This window comes from Gavia stellata, chromosome 6, assembly GCF_030936135.1.
Source record: "Gavia stellata isolate bGavSte3 chromosome 6, bGavSte3.hap2, whole genome shotgun sequence".
NCBI classification, from domain to species: Eukaryota; Metazoa; Chordata; class Aves; order Gaviiformes; family Gaviidae; genus Gavia; species Gavia stellata.
In genome coordinates this window covers 18,084,235-18,101,813 of record NC_082599.1, presented here as the reverse complement: position 1 = coordinate 18,101,813, position 17,579 = coordinate 18,084,235, and the positions used below count along the sequence as shown (strand labels likewise).

The 17,579-nt window shown below is 36.6% G+C and overlaps 1 protein-coding gene across 1 annotated transcript in view; it reads right to left on the bottom strand.

The window, feature by feature from the left end:
* The window catches only part of MPP7 (MAGUK p55 scaffold protein 7), a 151,793-nt gene that overhangs the window by 35,807 nt on the left and 98,407 nt on the right, over nt 1-17,579 (bottom strand). The window contains exons 5-6 of the mRNA XM_059818799.1: nt 9,273-9,404; nt 770-851 (exon numbers count right to left, since the gene is read on the bottom strand). Coding sequence (XP_059674782.1) covers nt 770-851; nt 9,273-9,404 — 214 coding nt within the window. The remainder of the gene's footprint in view (nt 1-769; nt 852-9,272; nt 9,405-17,579) is intronic.

Here is a 17,579-nt window from a genome sequence, read left to right as displayed (position 1 = left end):
GGTTTACTCACCTCCCTTCCTTCCTCCTGAAAATTAGTACCATTTCTCTATGACTTTTCCAGACTTTTATGCAGATGTTTGAAAAATGTCTGTGCCAGTTCTTTTTCTACTCATACTACTTTCTTATTGCTACACAGCTGCAAGTACTGCAAAGATCACTTAGGCTGTGAGTGCTAATTTGTGGCACAAATGCTTCCTAATTTAACAGTATATATATCTAGATTTACTCCATTACCCCATCTAAGTATGAAACACAGCTGTCCTAGATTCTCTTCAATGAAAAGAGGCCCTTTAGAGTATAACTCAGGACCTCTTGCTTGAGCTCTTGAAGACTTTGAGCATACCAAACTTAACAATGGCAGCCTAGGATATGCTGGTATTTTGAGAATTACCATCTGAAACTGCAAATGGATATACTAATATAAAATAATGCAGCCATCCTGAGTTCTTCCATCATCAGGTTGTAATCTTGGCATATCCCATGATTTCTAAGTGTATGTCTTCAACTGGAAACAAACCATGATCTATCTCAAAAAAACCCTGTATCTGCTACTCAAAGATACCTGGTTACAAGTGGGGAAAAAATTCAGCATGAATACTTTCACCAGTATTGAAATATCACTTTGGAAAGCTGTCCAAACCCCAAAATACTTTTGTTTGTGATAGTGATGTATTTTGTGTGTACAAAATGCTCCCATTTTATCTCATCTTTTTCTGAGTTATAGAACTTGAATGGCTAGTGGAAAACAGCAACACCTTACCACCTTACCACTTCTATCTGCAGCTCCTCCACGCATTATCCTGGCCACCACAATTGCACCAGTATGTTCATCCCTTTTAATAGTAGCCCCCTTTAAAAAAAAAAAGTTATTTGGTTAATCTTACCATATTTTTAATTCACTGCACTAAAAAAACATTTGCTAGGTAAAACTGCAAAAAGTTGACATTGTATCAATATGTGAATAAGCCAGAAATGATACTTGCTCATGAAAAAAGTATACAAAATATGTTGTTCTATTACCATCCTATTAAAACGTGACTTCTTTTCCATTCAGAACTGACTCATGCAGTTTGGACAAATTATACAAGACGTTTGCTTTTTGACTTAATGTTAACTGCAGCATACCTTACTTGAGTCTGCTGCTAAAACTGTACTAAACTATTACTAAGAATTGATAAATTGTTTTTCCTGCATTAAAACAGGCCATGTTACATGCTATGGGTACAAAAAAATTTATCCATGTTCGTAATAGTTGCACTTTACGCTCAGAACTGACTGTGTACCCACTAATCATAGTTTTGCTTTACAACATTATCAATAAACACGAATTTGAGAAATGCCCCTGCACGTCAGGGCTCACCTGGAATACCCGCGGGACAGAAATGCAGAGGAGGGGAACATTTCCTGAGTTAAGTCATGACTGTTTTCATACATTACACAAACACAGCAGTGAGGCATTTAGATAGAATGACATCATGTTAAATTTCCAGCAAACAGCTGTCTAGATGAGAAAAATGCCTTTGTAACTAGAACTGCAAGGGTGCGCTGAAAAGAGGCACAAGGTGATGGGGATGCAGCAGGCAGCAGCAGTGACAAGTGAGAAGGGAAGGAAAGTAGAGGCACAGAGCCGCTGCCTAAGCTGTGATGCCAGCCATTTCAGGCAGATGGGAAGGAGCGAGGGGGGAAATGCTGGCCCTGCTCTGGAAGCCAGAATCCACAGAATAGTGAGGCGGATTTTAGCTAGATAAGTCGTACTGTATAATCACCTCCAAAAAGGTTATTTGAACCAGTATTTTTAAAAAACACCAAAAAAGCACCTTCTGGCCAACAGCTTTTTATCTCCACATATCTAACTACTTTGCCATGTCAATGTAGTTATTTACCTGCGATAGCTCTAACTTTGTTAATTAACAGAGATGTTTAGGACTCTGGCAGGTAAGTAAATTTTCTGAAAATTTTTGATTAGTGAATGAACAGTATTACTTCACCTCTGAGTACAAGACAGTGGTTAGAATTTCCTTCCATCAGAGAAGTGTTGTGCTTCAAGTAAGGTACAGAAGTACTTTATAAAGTTCCTTGAATAATTAAATTGCTTTTATGGCTAGCTTTCTATATTTTTGTACATTAAACATGAACATCATGTTTATCACTACCTCAATTTTTAAGTGTGTCATGGATGTGAACCTGAAATATGTACAAGTAAATAATGGAGGTGACATTTTACTACAGCTAATAATTTTACTGACTGTAAATAAACTTGTTTTCCTTTCCCTCTGCCTCTAAGATGGAAATACAGCACAAGAAAAAAATGGGAGATTAATTTAAATTTTACTATATGCAAGCTGCATTTATTGCACATAGAGAAAAATTAAAACAGTCACCACACAATATTCTCTTTGGCTGAAACTGGAGCCAGCACTTCACAGCAAAATTGATGTGCTGTGTTTGTGCATTTTATTTTACATCTTAAATTTATTAGTATGACATTCTGTCCATAAGCAAAGTAATTCTGCAATTTGCCAACCTTATTCTTATGTGTTGTTTATAATGTAATTATATCGGTAAGCATTCATTTGTATTACAGTTTCAAATGAGTCTGAGAGTTTCAAAAAGACGAAGATTTAGCTGCAGCTAATCTCACTTTGAAAACTCATGATTAGACTTCCATGCAAAAAGAACTGCATACAATTAGGAATATTAAACAAAGTATTAACCCCTGTAGCCTATATCTCAATATTAAGTTCTGGCCTTGCAGCAACAGCTATTAATTCGAAGTTTATTATTAATACCTGGAAAGTTACATCTGTTTAAAAGTACAAAGCATCTTTTTCATGGATATATTCAGAAAAAAGAAAAAAGCAGCATTTGGTGCTAGAGGCAAATATAAATACAGGACATTTCCACTATATTGTCCACATAAAACAGAGGCTTTCCTAATTAATCAGGGGAAAAGCCTTGAATGGAAAGGCTTTATGCCTTTTATTGACATGTCAACACTATTAAATGCCACCAAATGCAAAAGGCAAGCAATGACTGACAGCCTTCCACTGCGATCACACAGCTACCCCGGGCCCTAACCCTGATGTATGAAAACAGGTACTTCACTTCACCTTGTTCTTAGACAGACCCTAGAAAAAACTTGTGTGCGACAGAAGACCACAGTTTTGACCCAGGCGGCGTCTGGAAGTAACGGTAAGGCTCTTGTCCAAGTGGACACTTCATGCTTTATGCAATTATCACTACCAACATGCTGGCACAAAATGAATTCCTAGTGCAGATCAGCCAATTTGAAAGATGCCCCCATAAAGATAACAGGTAATTTGGAATCACCTGGGATTATCAGCAGAAAATCAAGTTTGAATTTACAGGGAAATTGTTTAACCCAAGTTAGCTCACTGCCAGTAACTCCTTTACGGCAAACTCAAATTGAATGGGCAGACCAATGAGAAGCACTATTTGAGTTTATGTGTTTTTGCTGTACCTATACTACACAAAGAAAAAAGGGAGTTCCTTAAATTACCCTTCCCTTCCAATTTAGAATACTTAAAAACAAATCAAACACAAGTGGATTTCTTTTTAAAAACCCAAAGAGTTGATTTTCTGTAAAAAGCAGCTTCTCTTGTACTGCTGCCAGCCCTGCTTAAACTATGAGGTATATATAATCTGTCAAGAATTTCTCCTTATGGGATGTTCAGGTCCAGTACTTTCAGTTACATGTGCAGTGCAGCTCCTCATTTAGAGCTTTAAAAATGGAAGAAGGTTAGATTGGACCTTGAGAGCTGGAAAATATTTTCAGTGTTGCTAGCCAAAAGTGTAAGTTACCCTAAATGAGACATATACAGATGTAATAGCATAGCTCAGTTTAAAATACTTTTAAAGGGAAAAATAAGGAGTTTGGGAGCCATATGGTGATCAGACTGAGAAAATGTTTAAAGGTATACCATGCAAAAGCACTGAAAATAATACAAGCTCCTTCAGCAAGGCTCTTTAACTGTTTTTTGGGTTGGGTTTGCTTTTTTTTTCAGTTTTAATGTAGTAACACTGATTGGTGAGCATCACTCAGGGTTTCACAGATGTGAGCTTTATTAGTTCATCCATTTATCTGCTGGTTCCAGAATATAAACATTATAAGCCTTTATTTTTAAAGGAAGAAAGACTAGCCTGTAAAATAAATTACTAATAAGAGAGTTTTAAACATCAGTGATATTTTTGCATAACTTTCTGTTAAACAAAAGCACAGGCAGATGTTGAATGCAAGTAAGTACTTCAATAAGCCTTATTTTAATTCATTCTCTATTGAAAATGCAAATACAAATATCAGTTACCTACCTTACAGTGAAAAGTTATTTAAAAGTTGATGCCCACATACACGAAGACTATGCACAGTAAAGCTGCCCCTACACCCAAATTAATCCCACCTATAAAATAGTTGGGGTCATTCACTAATAAGAACTGAGCTACAGGGACTCAGAGTGAGAGGCAAGCAGGAGCTGCAGAATCTGCATGGGCAGAACATGTAAATGACTCTTAAATCACCACAATTAATTTCACCCAAGTTCAGTTACGGAAATCAGGTATCTAGTTCAAGCTAGGTGTCTAGGCTCCTCCTATAGTTAATGAAAAGAAATAGGCAGCTCCAGAGAATGAATCATCCTTTCATTAAGGCAGGTATCTTAAATAGATGGCATGGTTCGTCGTCTGGAGCTGCCTGTTTTTCTCTTGACTGTAGACACAGCATAGAGATTAGTTTTCAAATAGCTAAATTTATGTGAAATGAATCTCTGTGACAAAGAAGCAACCATCTTAACATGAAGAAGCATCCTATTCAGAATAACTGACAGCATGAGAGCTGTAGCAAACCTAGAATATCATTTGGGAGCCAGAAGTAGTGAGAGGCCAGGAACTGAATTCCTGGTATCGTGGTTGTACATCTCGGATATCAGGAATGCTAACCAGGAACATGGCAGTGGCTGAAAAAGCCCTGGAGAGGTAGGCATAAGTAAAAACCCTCCAAGCTATCTGATAAAAAGCTTAATTATAGCCAGGTGAATTTTGGATAATCTCTGAAAAGAGATGTTTCTACTTCTCTTTAGGTAAGGTTCATAGATGTCCTAGATTACTTTGTTCAGATAAAACCTCCTAACACAATTTCACCTCATTTGAGTGAGACACTGCTAGAATGGCATTTGCTAATAGAACATTTAGAAAAAAACACAAAAAAAACAAAACCCAAAAAACTGTGGAAGGATTAACAAAAAGTTTAAATCATCTCTTCCAAAAAACTGGAGGGAAGTTCAGCACTGACTCCTGAACTGATGAAATCTGGCAAACAGAAGGCCCTCCCACAAACCATATGTTTCCCTCTCTTTTGAGATGATTACTCCTGGGAACTGAGGCTTCATTAATGTGTGATTAATATTGGCTAAGAACACCGGTGAGGTGCTTAACTCTGAGAAAAGCATGAACAAGTACAAGAGGAAATGTGGTGCAGTTTTAGATAAAAATGGTCACTAGATATAGAACGGCATCATAGAATCATGGAATCATTTAGGTTGGAAAAGACCTTTAAGATCATTAAGTCCAACCATAAGATCATCAAGTCCAACCATATATTCCAAAGAATTTAAGAGAGTGCCTAATTTTCTTCAAAGAGAGTACAGTTGAAAGTCATCCAAAGGAGATATCCAATTCAAGAACTTCCAGGGTTGCAGCTGATGTAAAGCATACTATTTTGCAGAAGAACAGTCTCTACTGTTTGAGTACAAATAGAGAATGAGAATGTATCTGAGGTGGAAGAAAAGTTCAGAGAGCTCAGTATCCTCAAGTCAAGAAACCAGACAACCTCCATCCCAGAAAAAAAATTTTATGGTACCTCCAATCTCAAGTTCAGTAGCAAGAATCCTGATATAACTATGCAAGTGGAAGTCAGACTTTATGACTGGAGAAGAGTGAATAATTCTGGACTGAATGACTGGAGAACAGTGAGTAAGTAGAGACTCTTTGATCTGTACTCAGCCAGGAACATGTAAGAACAAGCTCTGAAGGAAAAGCCATTAAAAAGACATAGAAATAAATAGAAAATGAAATTTTAAATAGTTCAGTAAACAGAGATCATGGCATATCCTTTCTTTAGTAAAACAACTTCAGGAAGCATAGATGCAGGAGATCTAATATACCTAGCATAAACCTGTCTATTTATTCTGCTGTGCCATATTCTGTTAAGACCTTATCTGAATTACTATCCATGTTTCTTCTCACCCCTACCTAAGAAAAAAAAATAATCTGGAGAAGGCAAAGACACAAACAATAGGTTTGTTATGTATTGTGGGGATGGTGTCATAAGAATAATTGACTATCAATCTGACACAAAGATTGTTTGACATTAACATTAATAATGTTAAAATGGATTGAAAGTGGGTTATGGAAGAGGAGGAGGACACTATATACTATTCTTCAAAAAGTCTTCCTGGAGAACAAGTAACATGCAAAACAGAACTCACCATAAGCTCTTCTCCAACAAAAAAAAAACCAAACCATCAAGAACGGCTAGGGATTTGGAGGGAGTCCTTTCCCCTACAGATAACCTACAATCTTCGAAATGCTGGTTGAAAGGCAGCTTTTGGAAGTCATTTAGGCCAGTCTCCTGCTCAGAGGAGGACTACTATCAATGCCAGATCAGGTCAGCCATTGCCTTATGGAAAAGATTGGAGATTCCACATCTCTGGCCAGTCTGCTCCAGTGCTGTACTTCCCACTGAATGAAATACTTTCTTAATTCTCAGTCTAAACCTCCCAGGGCTGCAACTTGTGGCCATTGCCCTGTGTTTTAGCATCTTTCACTGCTGAGAAGAATTTGACTCTAACGTCCTTGTGAGCTCCCCACTCTCAGGTAGTTGTAGGCTGCAATCAGCTCATACCCTTCGCCTCTTCTTAGTAATAGGTCTACCACACATTCCATTATAAGGCTGTTTTTGCCTTGGTAATTACACTAAACAGTCTTGATAAACTGAAGACTGAGCTCTCTCACTTTTTTTTTTTTTTTATTTTCCATGGCTGCATTCTGTCTAGTAAAGAAAGTGCTAATAAAAACCCTTATTTGTTACCTCTTTAGCATAACAGTTGTACTAAATTGGATGCACCTTTTAAGAGACTGTACTGGTTTTGGCTGGGATAGAGTTAATTTTCTTCACGGTAGCTTGTACGCTGCTATGTTTTGGATTTGTGCTGGAAATAGTGTTGATAATACAGGGATGTTTTCATTACTGCTGAGCAGTTCTTACACAGAGTCAAGGTCTTTTCTGCTTCTCACACTGCCTCGCCAGTGAGCAGGCTGGAGGTGTACAAGAAGGTGGGAGCGGCCACAGCTGGAACAGCTGACCCCAACTGACCAAAGAGATATCCCATACTGTATGATGTCATGCTCAGCAATAAAAGCTGGGGGAAGAAGGACAAGAGGGGGGACATTTGGAGTTATGGCGTGTTGTCTTCCCAAATCACCATGACGAAGCACGATGGAGCCCAGCTTTCCTGGGGATGGCCAAACACCTGCCTGCCAGTGGGAAATAGTGAATGAATGCCTCATTTTGCTTTGCTTGCCTGCAGCTTTTGCTTTACCTATTAAACTGTCTTTATCTCAACCCAAGAGTTTTCTTACTTTTACCCTTCTGATGCTCTCCCACATCCCACTGGGGAAAGTGAGTGAGCGGCTGGGTGGGGCTGAGCTGCCTACCTAGGTTAAACCACAACAGACACACAGGTACCTGGAAGAGTTTAGTATCCCACTGGAGTGAATTGGCAAGAGTGGAATCTGAGGAACAGCCCAAGGATAACCTTTGGCTTAGGCAACTCTATTTGTCCCTTTAAGAGGGTTTAAAATCTCAAAAGCCAATATACAGTATAGATATCTACACTTTTTAGAAAATTCCTCAGTTTTGTTTTCAGAGTTGCTATTTATCCAGTTCACTTTGATATACTATTAACTTATAGTATTTAACTCACAAAAATCTTAGTAGCAAATCATGTTTGAAACATAAAACTATGTAAATTAAGTTTTTTCTGACATAAATTCAAGAAAAGCCAACAATAATGGTGTTTTCATTAACACCAAAAATAAGCTGCTCAATTAGAACTCATCTCATACTATATGTTCAAATTTCTTCACACCTTTCAGAATTAATGCTCTTTCTGATACTAAATCCTAAAGCAAGTTTGTTTTCTTCCTCAAATAATTTCTTTGATTAAAAAAAAAAGAAAGCTTAAAGCTGTGATTTAAATATTTTGGGGGAAAAATGTTTAATATGTTAAAACAAAGTAAAAACTTTCCATATGGTCAAAATTTAAATTATACCCATGGGCACCTACAGGCAGTCAATACCAAAACTTATTTCTTGTTTATTAATGCCAGAAATCCATCAAGAATAAGAGTGATAGTGGGATATCTATTGTGGGGCAAGCTACCCCTGTATGTCTAACAGAGGCATTGCTCTCCCTCTGTCATCTCAAGTACAGAATCATGGCTTTCTCAAAGTAACTTTGCAGGTATTTCTTCAGGATTGCTATCCATTAAAACAAATATCCAGTACAACATAAACCAAAGCTCTTACTGGTTTGCAGGAGAAAAAGAATATAGTTAAATTTTACACAAGATGACTCCCACTCCACAGCAAATAAAAATAACCAAATCAGTAAAGCATTTTAATATTCTTGTAATACAACCTAGGTTTTGTCCTTTCATTTTTCCAGATATCCCCATGAAGATATTAACTTTCTAGTATTCATAATCCAAAGTACAACAACAGACATCTTAAATTTGCCCAGATTTCAATTCAAGTATTTTAAAATATGTTTTTATGCTTTCTTTTCAGTGTATTGAAAGGTCACATTTTTTTACATGAATGTTAACAGGCACAGTTCACAACAAAGGTCAAGATTTCTTTGGGGATTCATTCTCCCTCTCTCATTTTAAAACAAGTTCGTGATTTGAATTCAAGATAAAAGATGAATATATTGTTGTTCTAAATGCTCAGACTGGCCTACATATATAATGCTCAAACACCATGAATGAACAAATTCTTCTTATTCATTTCATGTGCTCTACTAATAATGACTGCAAGTGGAAGTCACAAGTGTATTATTGAATGTTATGAATAAACATGCGTAATGTCCGTCTATCCACATTTCAAGTTAATGTCACCCGTTCGTATTCATAATCTGAACACTCCCCATCCTGCACACAAACATAAAAACCCAAAACAAAAGACAGGGTTACTTACCAATGGTTCCCTGTTTTTGACGAGCCTGATTATTTTAACTGAATCTTCTTCCTCATCAATATCATCAGGCATGGGGGGCAAGACAGGATCGTAGTTCTTCTGAGCAACAGTATCATGTACAGAGAGCAAAGCCTGGAAACATTATTAGTCAGTATATTATTTGGCATCTGAAAAGTTTATGAAAGACAAAGCAGAGGATATTATTCAGAGCCTAACTCTACTAGCGTGATGCATGTAGATTGAATATAAATCTTGTATACAATTTTAACACATGTCAAACTGATGAAAAAGCTCCATAAAGTATATGTTTTCATATACACAATGTATGCATCTAGTAAATTGTGGATACAGAACAGTGTCTTCATACGCATGAAAATATCGAGTGCTTTGTACATTAGCTTGAAATTACAAGAATTATGACCAGGAGAAAACCCAAGTCTCCTGAAGTAAGAACATCATTCTACTTGTCCTAGATAAAAACTTTCTTCGACACAGTAAGCAGTCCCGTGAAACAAATAAGCCCCTTCAGAGGGGCTCTGGAAGCTTACCTGGTTACTGGATCCCTTTCATACTAGCTTCCTTCATACAAGCTCCAAAATATCTTAAGAATTTTTAATTTATTGTGGAATTCATGATTGAGATTGAGGAACATATTGCTGAAACGATTCGGTTCAGGCAGGTGCTTATCAACCACCTGTCGCATGTCTTGCCTCCTTTCTTTCTCTGTTGCTTCTGCAGTTCATGCATAGCTTGAACAATAGATTTTTCACAGAAAAGCCTAACAAAGCCTGACAAAAGGTCCAATCTTAAAATAATTTATGAACTTGCAGAAATTAAAAAATCTTGAAAGTCAAAGGAAGTTAGAAAGCTCCTTCTCCTAAGGCTCTAAAAAATCTCAGCTATAATCTAAAGTTCGCAGCTTTTTCTAGATACAGAACTCTAAAGTTCTTTTCCATTTTGAAAAGGCTTCGTTATTTGTAATACCTTTTAAACTGGTGAAAAATGGTTAAGTAATGCTTTTAGTTTTGTAGTGAAAACTATGCATTATAGCAGGTATAACAGCAACATCCATACATAGAAGTCTATCTACTGCCTTCAGCTGCTTCTGTTTTCAAGTAGTTGCTCCTAAATACTTGAATATTTTACATGTTGACCTGATATTTCTTCCCAAAGAGTCAATATTACAAAAGTTCTAGTCTGAATAGCAGAAGTAATTTGCAAATTGATAACCTTCCTGACAATAAAAAAAAAAAAAAAAGCATTTTGGAAAATATTGAGATGTTTAGGATAAAGCAGAACACATCAACGTTGTCGACATGGATGATATCAGAAGGTATCATATCATTGACTGTAATAATGAATCTATTATAACAATCACAATAATGATTAAGAAGAAACTCCTTAATAAAGAACAGAAAAATGGCTACATTTCTCTGATGCCAGTTTACTTGCTCCGTAATAAAAGGCAGATAATAGACTGAGTACACAAATGACCAGAAACTGTATGTACTCAAGGATAATGCAAATGTTTTTAAAAAGTATGACACTTCCATTACGCTATTCCAGGGGTTTTTTCCTGAATAGAGGAGACTGTAACGACGGAAAACAATTTCCAGGCAATGCTACAAGCTATTGTGTCAAAAGCAGAAGGCAAAGAGTGTATGGTAATCTTGAAATTCTGAAGTTTAAATTTGAAGTTAGGTCTTCAACAAAATAAACACAGAGGAAGATCATGCCTGCTTCATGAGAATTTGCTATTGTTTCACTAATTTCTATGCATATTGTACAAATTGATAAAAACATTTCAACACACTATTTATTTATTTCTGGTTTTCTTCCCAGATAGAGTTAAGAATTTGTACTATTTACCATCAGAAATTACCAGCTCCCTCCCACCAAAGACCAGTTTTACTTTAGATGTGAGCTAAAAACCTCAGGTTAGCAATTATGGTTCCTCCTGGAAATGTGTATTATGAAGCATTACATGCAAGCCATGCAAGTCCTCTAAAGATGTACGTGAAATATCAAAGACACACTAAAACAAAAGTAGTGTTTGCTTTTACTTCAGGCTACTTACAGTTAAGACTTCTAAAACTAGTCTTCTGCAATTACGTTTTTCCACATAAAGCTAGGGCACATTCATGCACTGGTTCAATTTAATGAGGTTCTATATTGCAGTTTAAAAAAAAAAACAGGCAGATAGAGAAAACAGATGAAAATAATCTAAAGCACCACTTCCAGACTAAAAGGTAGCAACTTAAAACATGTTCAAAAGAACCTAGCCTTGATTGCAAAACAGATTCTGTCCACTACTACACTGAATTATGCCACCAGTGTTAATAAGATACTTCCCTGCTCTGACTGCCAAATCAGCCTCCTGGACACCGTGCCCAGAAGAACGATGCAGCAAGTATTATAAATGAATGCCAATCTATGTCTGGTATTTATGATGCTTTTCTTCACTCACAACAACTGGAGCTTATCAACCCCTTCCCCCCTCCTCCCAAAAACCATACTAAATCACAATGTACTACAATTTTCCGTATAAGATCTTTTACCCAAACTCTGGTATTATTTTATCTCGGTGAGAAGACGCATATTTTAGGTAACAGTATGAATGCCAGAAATTATGTACCTTTTCTCAGTCAAGTTTCCAGAAGAGCTTCTGTCATCACAAACTTGTTTATGCTCTACACTGAACATACTAAGATTTCTTTCCTGATTGTCTTCCACCATTGCTTCTTCTAACACACTACTCTCTGACCACTGTTGTTGCTCTTGAAATAGTCAGCAGCATAGACATTGGGCAATAATTAATCTGTAAGCAAAACTTATAAAGCTATTTTGATTTCACTAAATGTATTCACCTAGATGTGATCAGAGCCTGCCCTTGAGAGAACTTCCATATGTCCTGAACACACATAAAAATGACCATATTCACAGAGTAAGGGGACATTTCTTCAGCAGCTTCTTTGTACTGTGTATTTAATGTAATGTATGCTTAGTCCAAAAAAATATCTATCAGACTAGACTTTTCTATAAAAGATTGAGACTTTTTTAAAAACAAACAAATTACAAGTGCCAAGAAATAAAACTTGGATCCTATCATGAACAGCACTTGCACAGAATAATTCTGCAGTAAATGCACAAGACAATATAAAGGTAGTAATGTTCTCTTTTTGTACATAAGAAGCGATAGATTTATTCGCTGCAGTTTTATACCCCATGATACTAATTTTTGCCTATCACAAGAAACTGCAAGAAGTACAGATGACATTTTAATTTTTTTTTTATATTTTGTTTTTGTTTTCAAATACACAGCTCTTTGGAACTATGCATGTATGATCCAAGATTAGGGTCATGTATATTTAAGCACCTCTGGAGAAAAAGATTTTATTTCAGCTCTAAGTTCTATGCTTATGATTCACTAATGTAAACATGGTCCGTATTTAGAACTTGAAAGAAGGTATGATTCAAACTCCTGCACTACCTAAATATAAATATTGATGTTCAGCTAAATTCTTAGACATGATCTAGCTGGAAATGAATACTTTCATCAGACCTCTGAAATGGCTAATAACTAGTGGTGTATTTTTCATATTAAAACTATCACTGATCATTTCACAGTTTATAAATTGAAATTTTACACTATCAACTTACACAAAGAAAATCTGACATTGGAAACATACAAAGTTCTTTTTCTTAAACTGTTCTGAAACTTTAAATGTTTATTTAAATTGAGAATGTTATTAATGAAAACATTTCTATATTTTGAAAAATGTGTATCATTTGACTACACTGACTACATTTTGCTCCTCTAAAACAATGACAAATTTTATATTATTTTTTGCTTGTTTATATTTTGAGATCTGTAAGAGTAGAAGCACCCCAAATAGCCCCTGACTCGTGAACACAGCTCCTTATGGTTTTAAATTCTCATTATTTTTTTAAAAAAAATACATCTCAATTTAAGCTTTACTTTTCAGAAATATTTTGCATTTACTAGTCTAGAAAAACATTTTAGAAAACAGTAAGTTAAAGCAAGACAGAAAGGGCAAAGAAACAAAAGCAGCCTTTTTGTATGCAGTACTTGAAAAAAACAAGATTAGAAAATTAAATAATTAATAGTCAAGATTATTGACACAAAATTTGTAGGGACTCCGACCAACCTTTATGAAAGCCAACAGCTGCAGCAGACTGCGACACTGCCAACCCAGCTGCTGGTTACCTTGCCTATGGAGCAGATTACTGCCCTGGCAGCAAAGTCAGCAAAATGGAACAAAATGGCCCATGACTTTGCTGTCCCAGTCCACAGCTTGGATCATTAGCACCGACCACCTTCTCTGGCAGTTCAAGCTGAACTCTATCAGGTGAGACAGAGACATTTTCCCTCCTCTCTGCTTTGCTGTGGTGACAGTAACTTCCACTGAGGCTGGCACAGCAAACTTACATAGGAGGTGAAAAGTAACTTCGTCAGCAACCACAGCAACGTGCCCCTGAACTTGCCTGGCAGAGCTCGTCCTCCAGAGAGCTCTAGCCAGCGCTCCAGAGAGCTATTGCATTTTTCTTTGCAATAGGGTTACAGAAGGAATACAGAAAGACAACCTAAAAATGTTGGTGAAGAAAATTATTCAAGACTGGAAAGATTGATTTAGGAGTAACTTGCATGAAGTTAAAATGAAGTGAGTGAAGTCATCCAGCAACAAAGAAGGAAAGCTGAAAGAGCTGGGAGGAGACTGAACCCACTGAAGGAAAGACCATCACAGCATCAAAATGGAAAGAGACGCATAGGAGACGTAACAGCCAAACATGTGCAAGAACGTAGAAAGCAGGCGAATAAAACCAGCAGAAAGCTGTGTTATAATGGTGATGGCATAGAGGTTCTAGGCACAAAAAAAGCAATTTGACTTGAGAACAGTTTGGAGAAGAAAGGAATAAAAATATAAGGTATTCACAATCGAGCTATACATTTAAGAACAACTGGTAAGCAGCACAAAATTAACAGGGGGAAAGAATTTAGATAACAGGGTGGAGAGAGAGCAACTTTTCTTCTTCTACAGAAGAATTAGTCTTTAAACCTACTATCTTGAGTACATAAGCTAGTTTTTACATTGATGTACTGATGAATTACATCCCACTAATTCCACTCTCCAGCAATTAGGTGGTAAAACAGCCATCAGAAAAGGGCAGCGTATGGCAGTCGTTTAACCACCAACACTGCCTGCTAAGGGAGTATGTGCAACACTAATCCTGATGCAAGATAGGGGTTAACAAGATAACAAGAGGGCAGATGAGAACAGGCATCTCAACTAACAGATAGGAACAACCACACTAGCTGAATTCTCCAGCTTGGCTAAAGCATGAAGCATCATCTAGAAGCAGAAGCAAGCAATAAAACTACAGGCAGGAGAAACTTGGTAGGGCTGCTGAAGCGACCAGAGGATGGCTGGGATAACAGTGAACTGATATTTTTTTATTTTTTTTTTGGCAGTAGAATCAGTGAGTGAGTACGCAAACTAGAGTAACCACTTATCAGTCAGAAAGTGATACTATTCCTTCTGAAGGTGCAATAATCTAATCACTTTCCTACAGAAATCTGAGATTTTCTGTTCTGAACAAAATTCCCAAGTTAAATACATACAGTACATAATAGTAAAGAAATCAGCCAACTTCCAAAGAAGTGAACATGTTTTACTTTTGCTACTGAAAATAATTCACACTGTTCATTCAACATAAGCAAAAAAACCTTTGACAGTGATGGTAAGAAAAATGAAATAAGGTCCTTTAAATTAAGCATGATTTGCAGTTTGTAATCAAGAAACGAATGGGTGCACTAATTCATGGGGAAAAAAAATGAGGGTTCATTTACTTCTTTCCATCCTCCAAATATTACAGTTTTCCTACATATTCTCTACAAATTCCCTAGAAATTATATATTGTGCGAGAAGACAGCAGTTAGGTATATACAAAAGAGAAAAAACATTCTATGCTTGCAACTATCCCATCTGTACTTTAACCAGAGTTGCCCTCTAGTTCAAGCTTGTCCAGCTGGCATTTAAATCCCTTTCTCTTCCAATTTGACTTTGATGTAGTTGGGTCACAGTAGTGATTCAAAATATTGAAAATACATACTGTACATGTGGGGTTTTGTGTTCTTAATATCTACCATATATTAATGTTCTTAGCATAGCAACATCTCAGTTGGATCAATATTCAGTATGTATTACTTTGTCCTCTTTACTATAGTGGGCTTGATTCATGACTATATGAACTTCCTTTCACAAAAGGGTAATTTCCTTGCCTGAAAACACAGTTTCTTGATTTCAGATTCACCAATCTGAACTGATGGGTTTACCTGCAGCTGGTAGCCAGACAGCAACAGCCAACAGAAAAGTGAACTTTCTGCATCTTCAGCCTCCCGCTTCCTCTGGCTCCTTCTTCGCAGCCCCTGGAGACACTTCCAGAGTCGAACTATTCACAGTGTTCACAGAAACACGCAGCCTGTCTGTGTCATCTGGCAAAGGTGTTAATATTCTTCCAGATGACAGCTCTATGTTTCTCCTTAGTTGTGGATAACGGCAGAATAAGTTCTGATTTTAAATCAATAGTGAAGAATCTGAACAACGTCTGTTTTACATTCGCAACGAGGTTCATGTAGCTAAAGTGTTCTTGAAGCTTTAAGCCCTATTTAAGTAACATCCAAGAGCACAAATAGGTGGTTTTCATGGTGGAAAATGCCAAGACAGAAGCACTCTGCCAGTATCTTGGCAATCCTTGATCAATTCCTTTTTTGAAGAAGTGGCAGCATCCTGACAATATTAAGTGTCTGCAGTGGTAGCATCCATCTTTTCTTGGTTGAAAACCACCTGAAGACACACCCTCCTACCCCCAAGAAATCAAGTGAAAATATAAACTAAAGCAAAGTAAAAGCTGAGGTTGCAGTTGCCCTTTCTGAAAAAGTGTCTTTTAGAAATGACCCAGCCTTTATTTGACAACAGCATGATGTCTGAAGTCTTAAAAAGAAAAGAAAAAAATCTACTGATCCATGAGGTTAAAATAATCTGGATATACTTAATTCCTCCAGAAAACAACAGCATATATTTGTTTCTGATAAGGAGGTCTTAAATTCAGCTATGGAGTACTCATACTACATGGACACGTAACTAAAAATATTGAATCAGTTTAGTTTTTAAGGTAATTATTTTTTCTTGCTTTAGACTTTTCCCATATTGAACACTAGAAGTAGTATTTCTATATATCGATTGCACTAAATTCAGGTATCATTCTGGATAACTGAAAAGCTGCAGTGAGTATTCTCTTCACCATTACATGGAAGTAAATCTTCTATAAGTACTTAATAAAGTTGTAACTAAAGAATTATAAAATATTAAAATAAATGTGGTGCAATAGAATAAATCCAGCTTCTTAAACAGTAACTTTTTTTTTTTTGAAGGCCAGCAAAATAGCAGGTATAAGAAAAAACATACAATTTTCCAAAATATTTGTAATAAAGATACTTACAGATTTACAAGTTACATAATCATGGGAAGAGAGCCTTGCCACTGACTAGGATCACTGACCAGGAATAAGCAGAAAGGGGAAAAAATGATTACGAGACCATACTGGACCACTATTGAAGATTCAGCAATGAACTAGAAAAGAGTAGACTGCTGAATAAGTGAATGGAGAGTTCAAACAGAAGACAGTCCGACAAACGCAAGAGAAAAGCACCACTGAAAGAAAAAGCAGCATAAAAAAATGACAACTAAAAAAGGGATTATTTGCTTCGTATTGCAGTTTCTCCATTTTCACAAGCCGAATAGACTTGCTACTTGAATGGGATGTGATTTTATCCATAATGATTCTTTCCTCCTCCTAAATTACCAGCTTTAGTAATGTTGCCAGCTTTTATGCGTGAATGCTATAGTTATGTGCATGCAATTCAACATTCTTACATGGGTTAGAGTTGGTTCCTTCATGTGGGAAAGTCTCTATATATAACCAAAGAATTTCTTCGATTTACTTTTCAAACCTTTTATTTTCTGCTGCCAACCTGCCTGGCTTCACTTTTGTTTATTATATCTATCACTTTGTTTATTATATGTTGGCTGCTAGAGAGCATTCTTATATCCATATGTCTAAGAAGATTGACAGACAAGCTGTCCATTGGACATCAGCTGAGTTATCACATGAGACGGGCCTGAAAGCATTTGCAGGGTAACATGACGGTTGTTACTTAAATATATTCATGCACTATTCTTTCATCTCCTTTATATCATTTTATATCTATGCTTATGATTAGGTTGT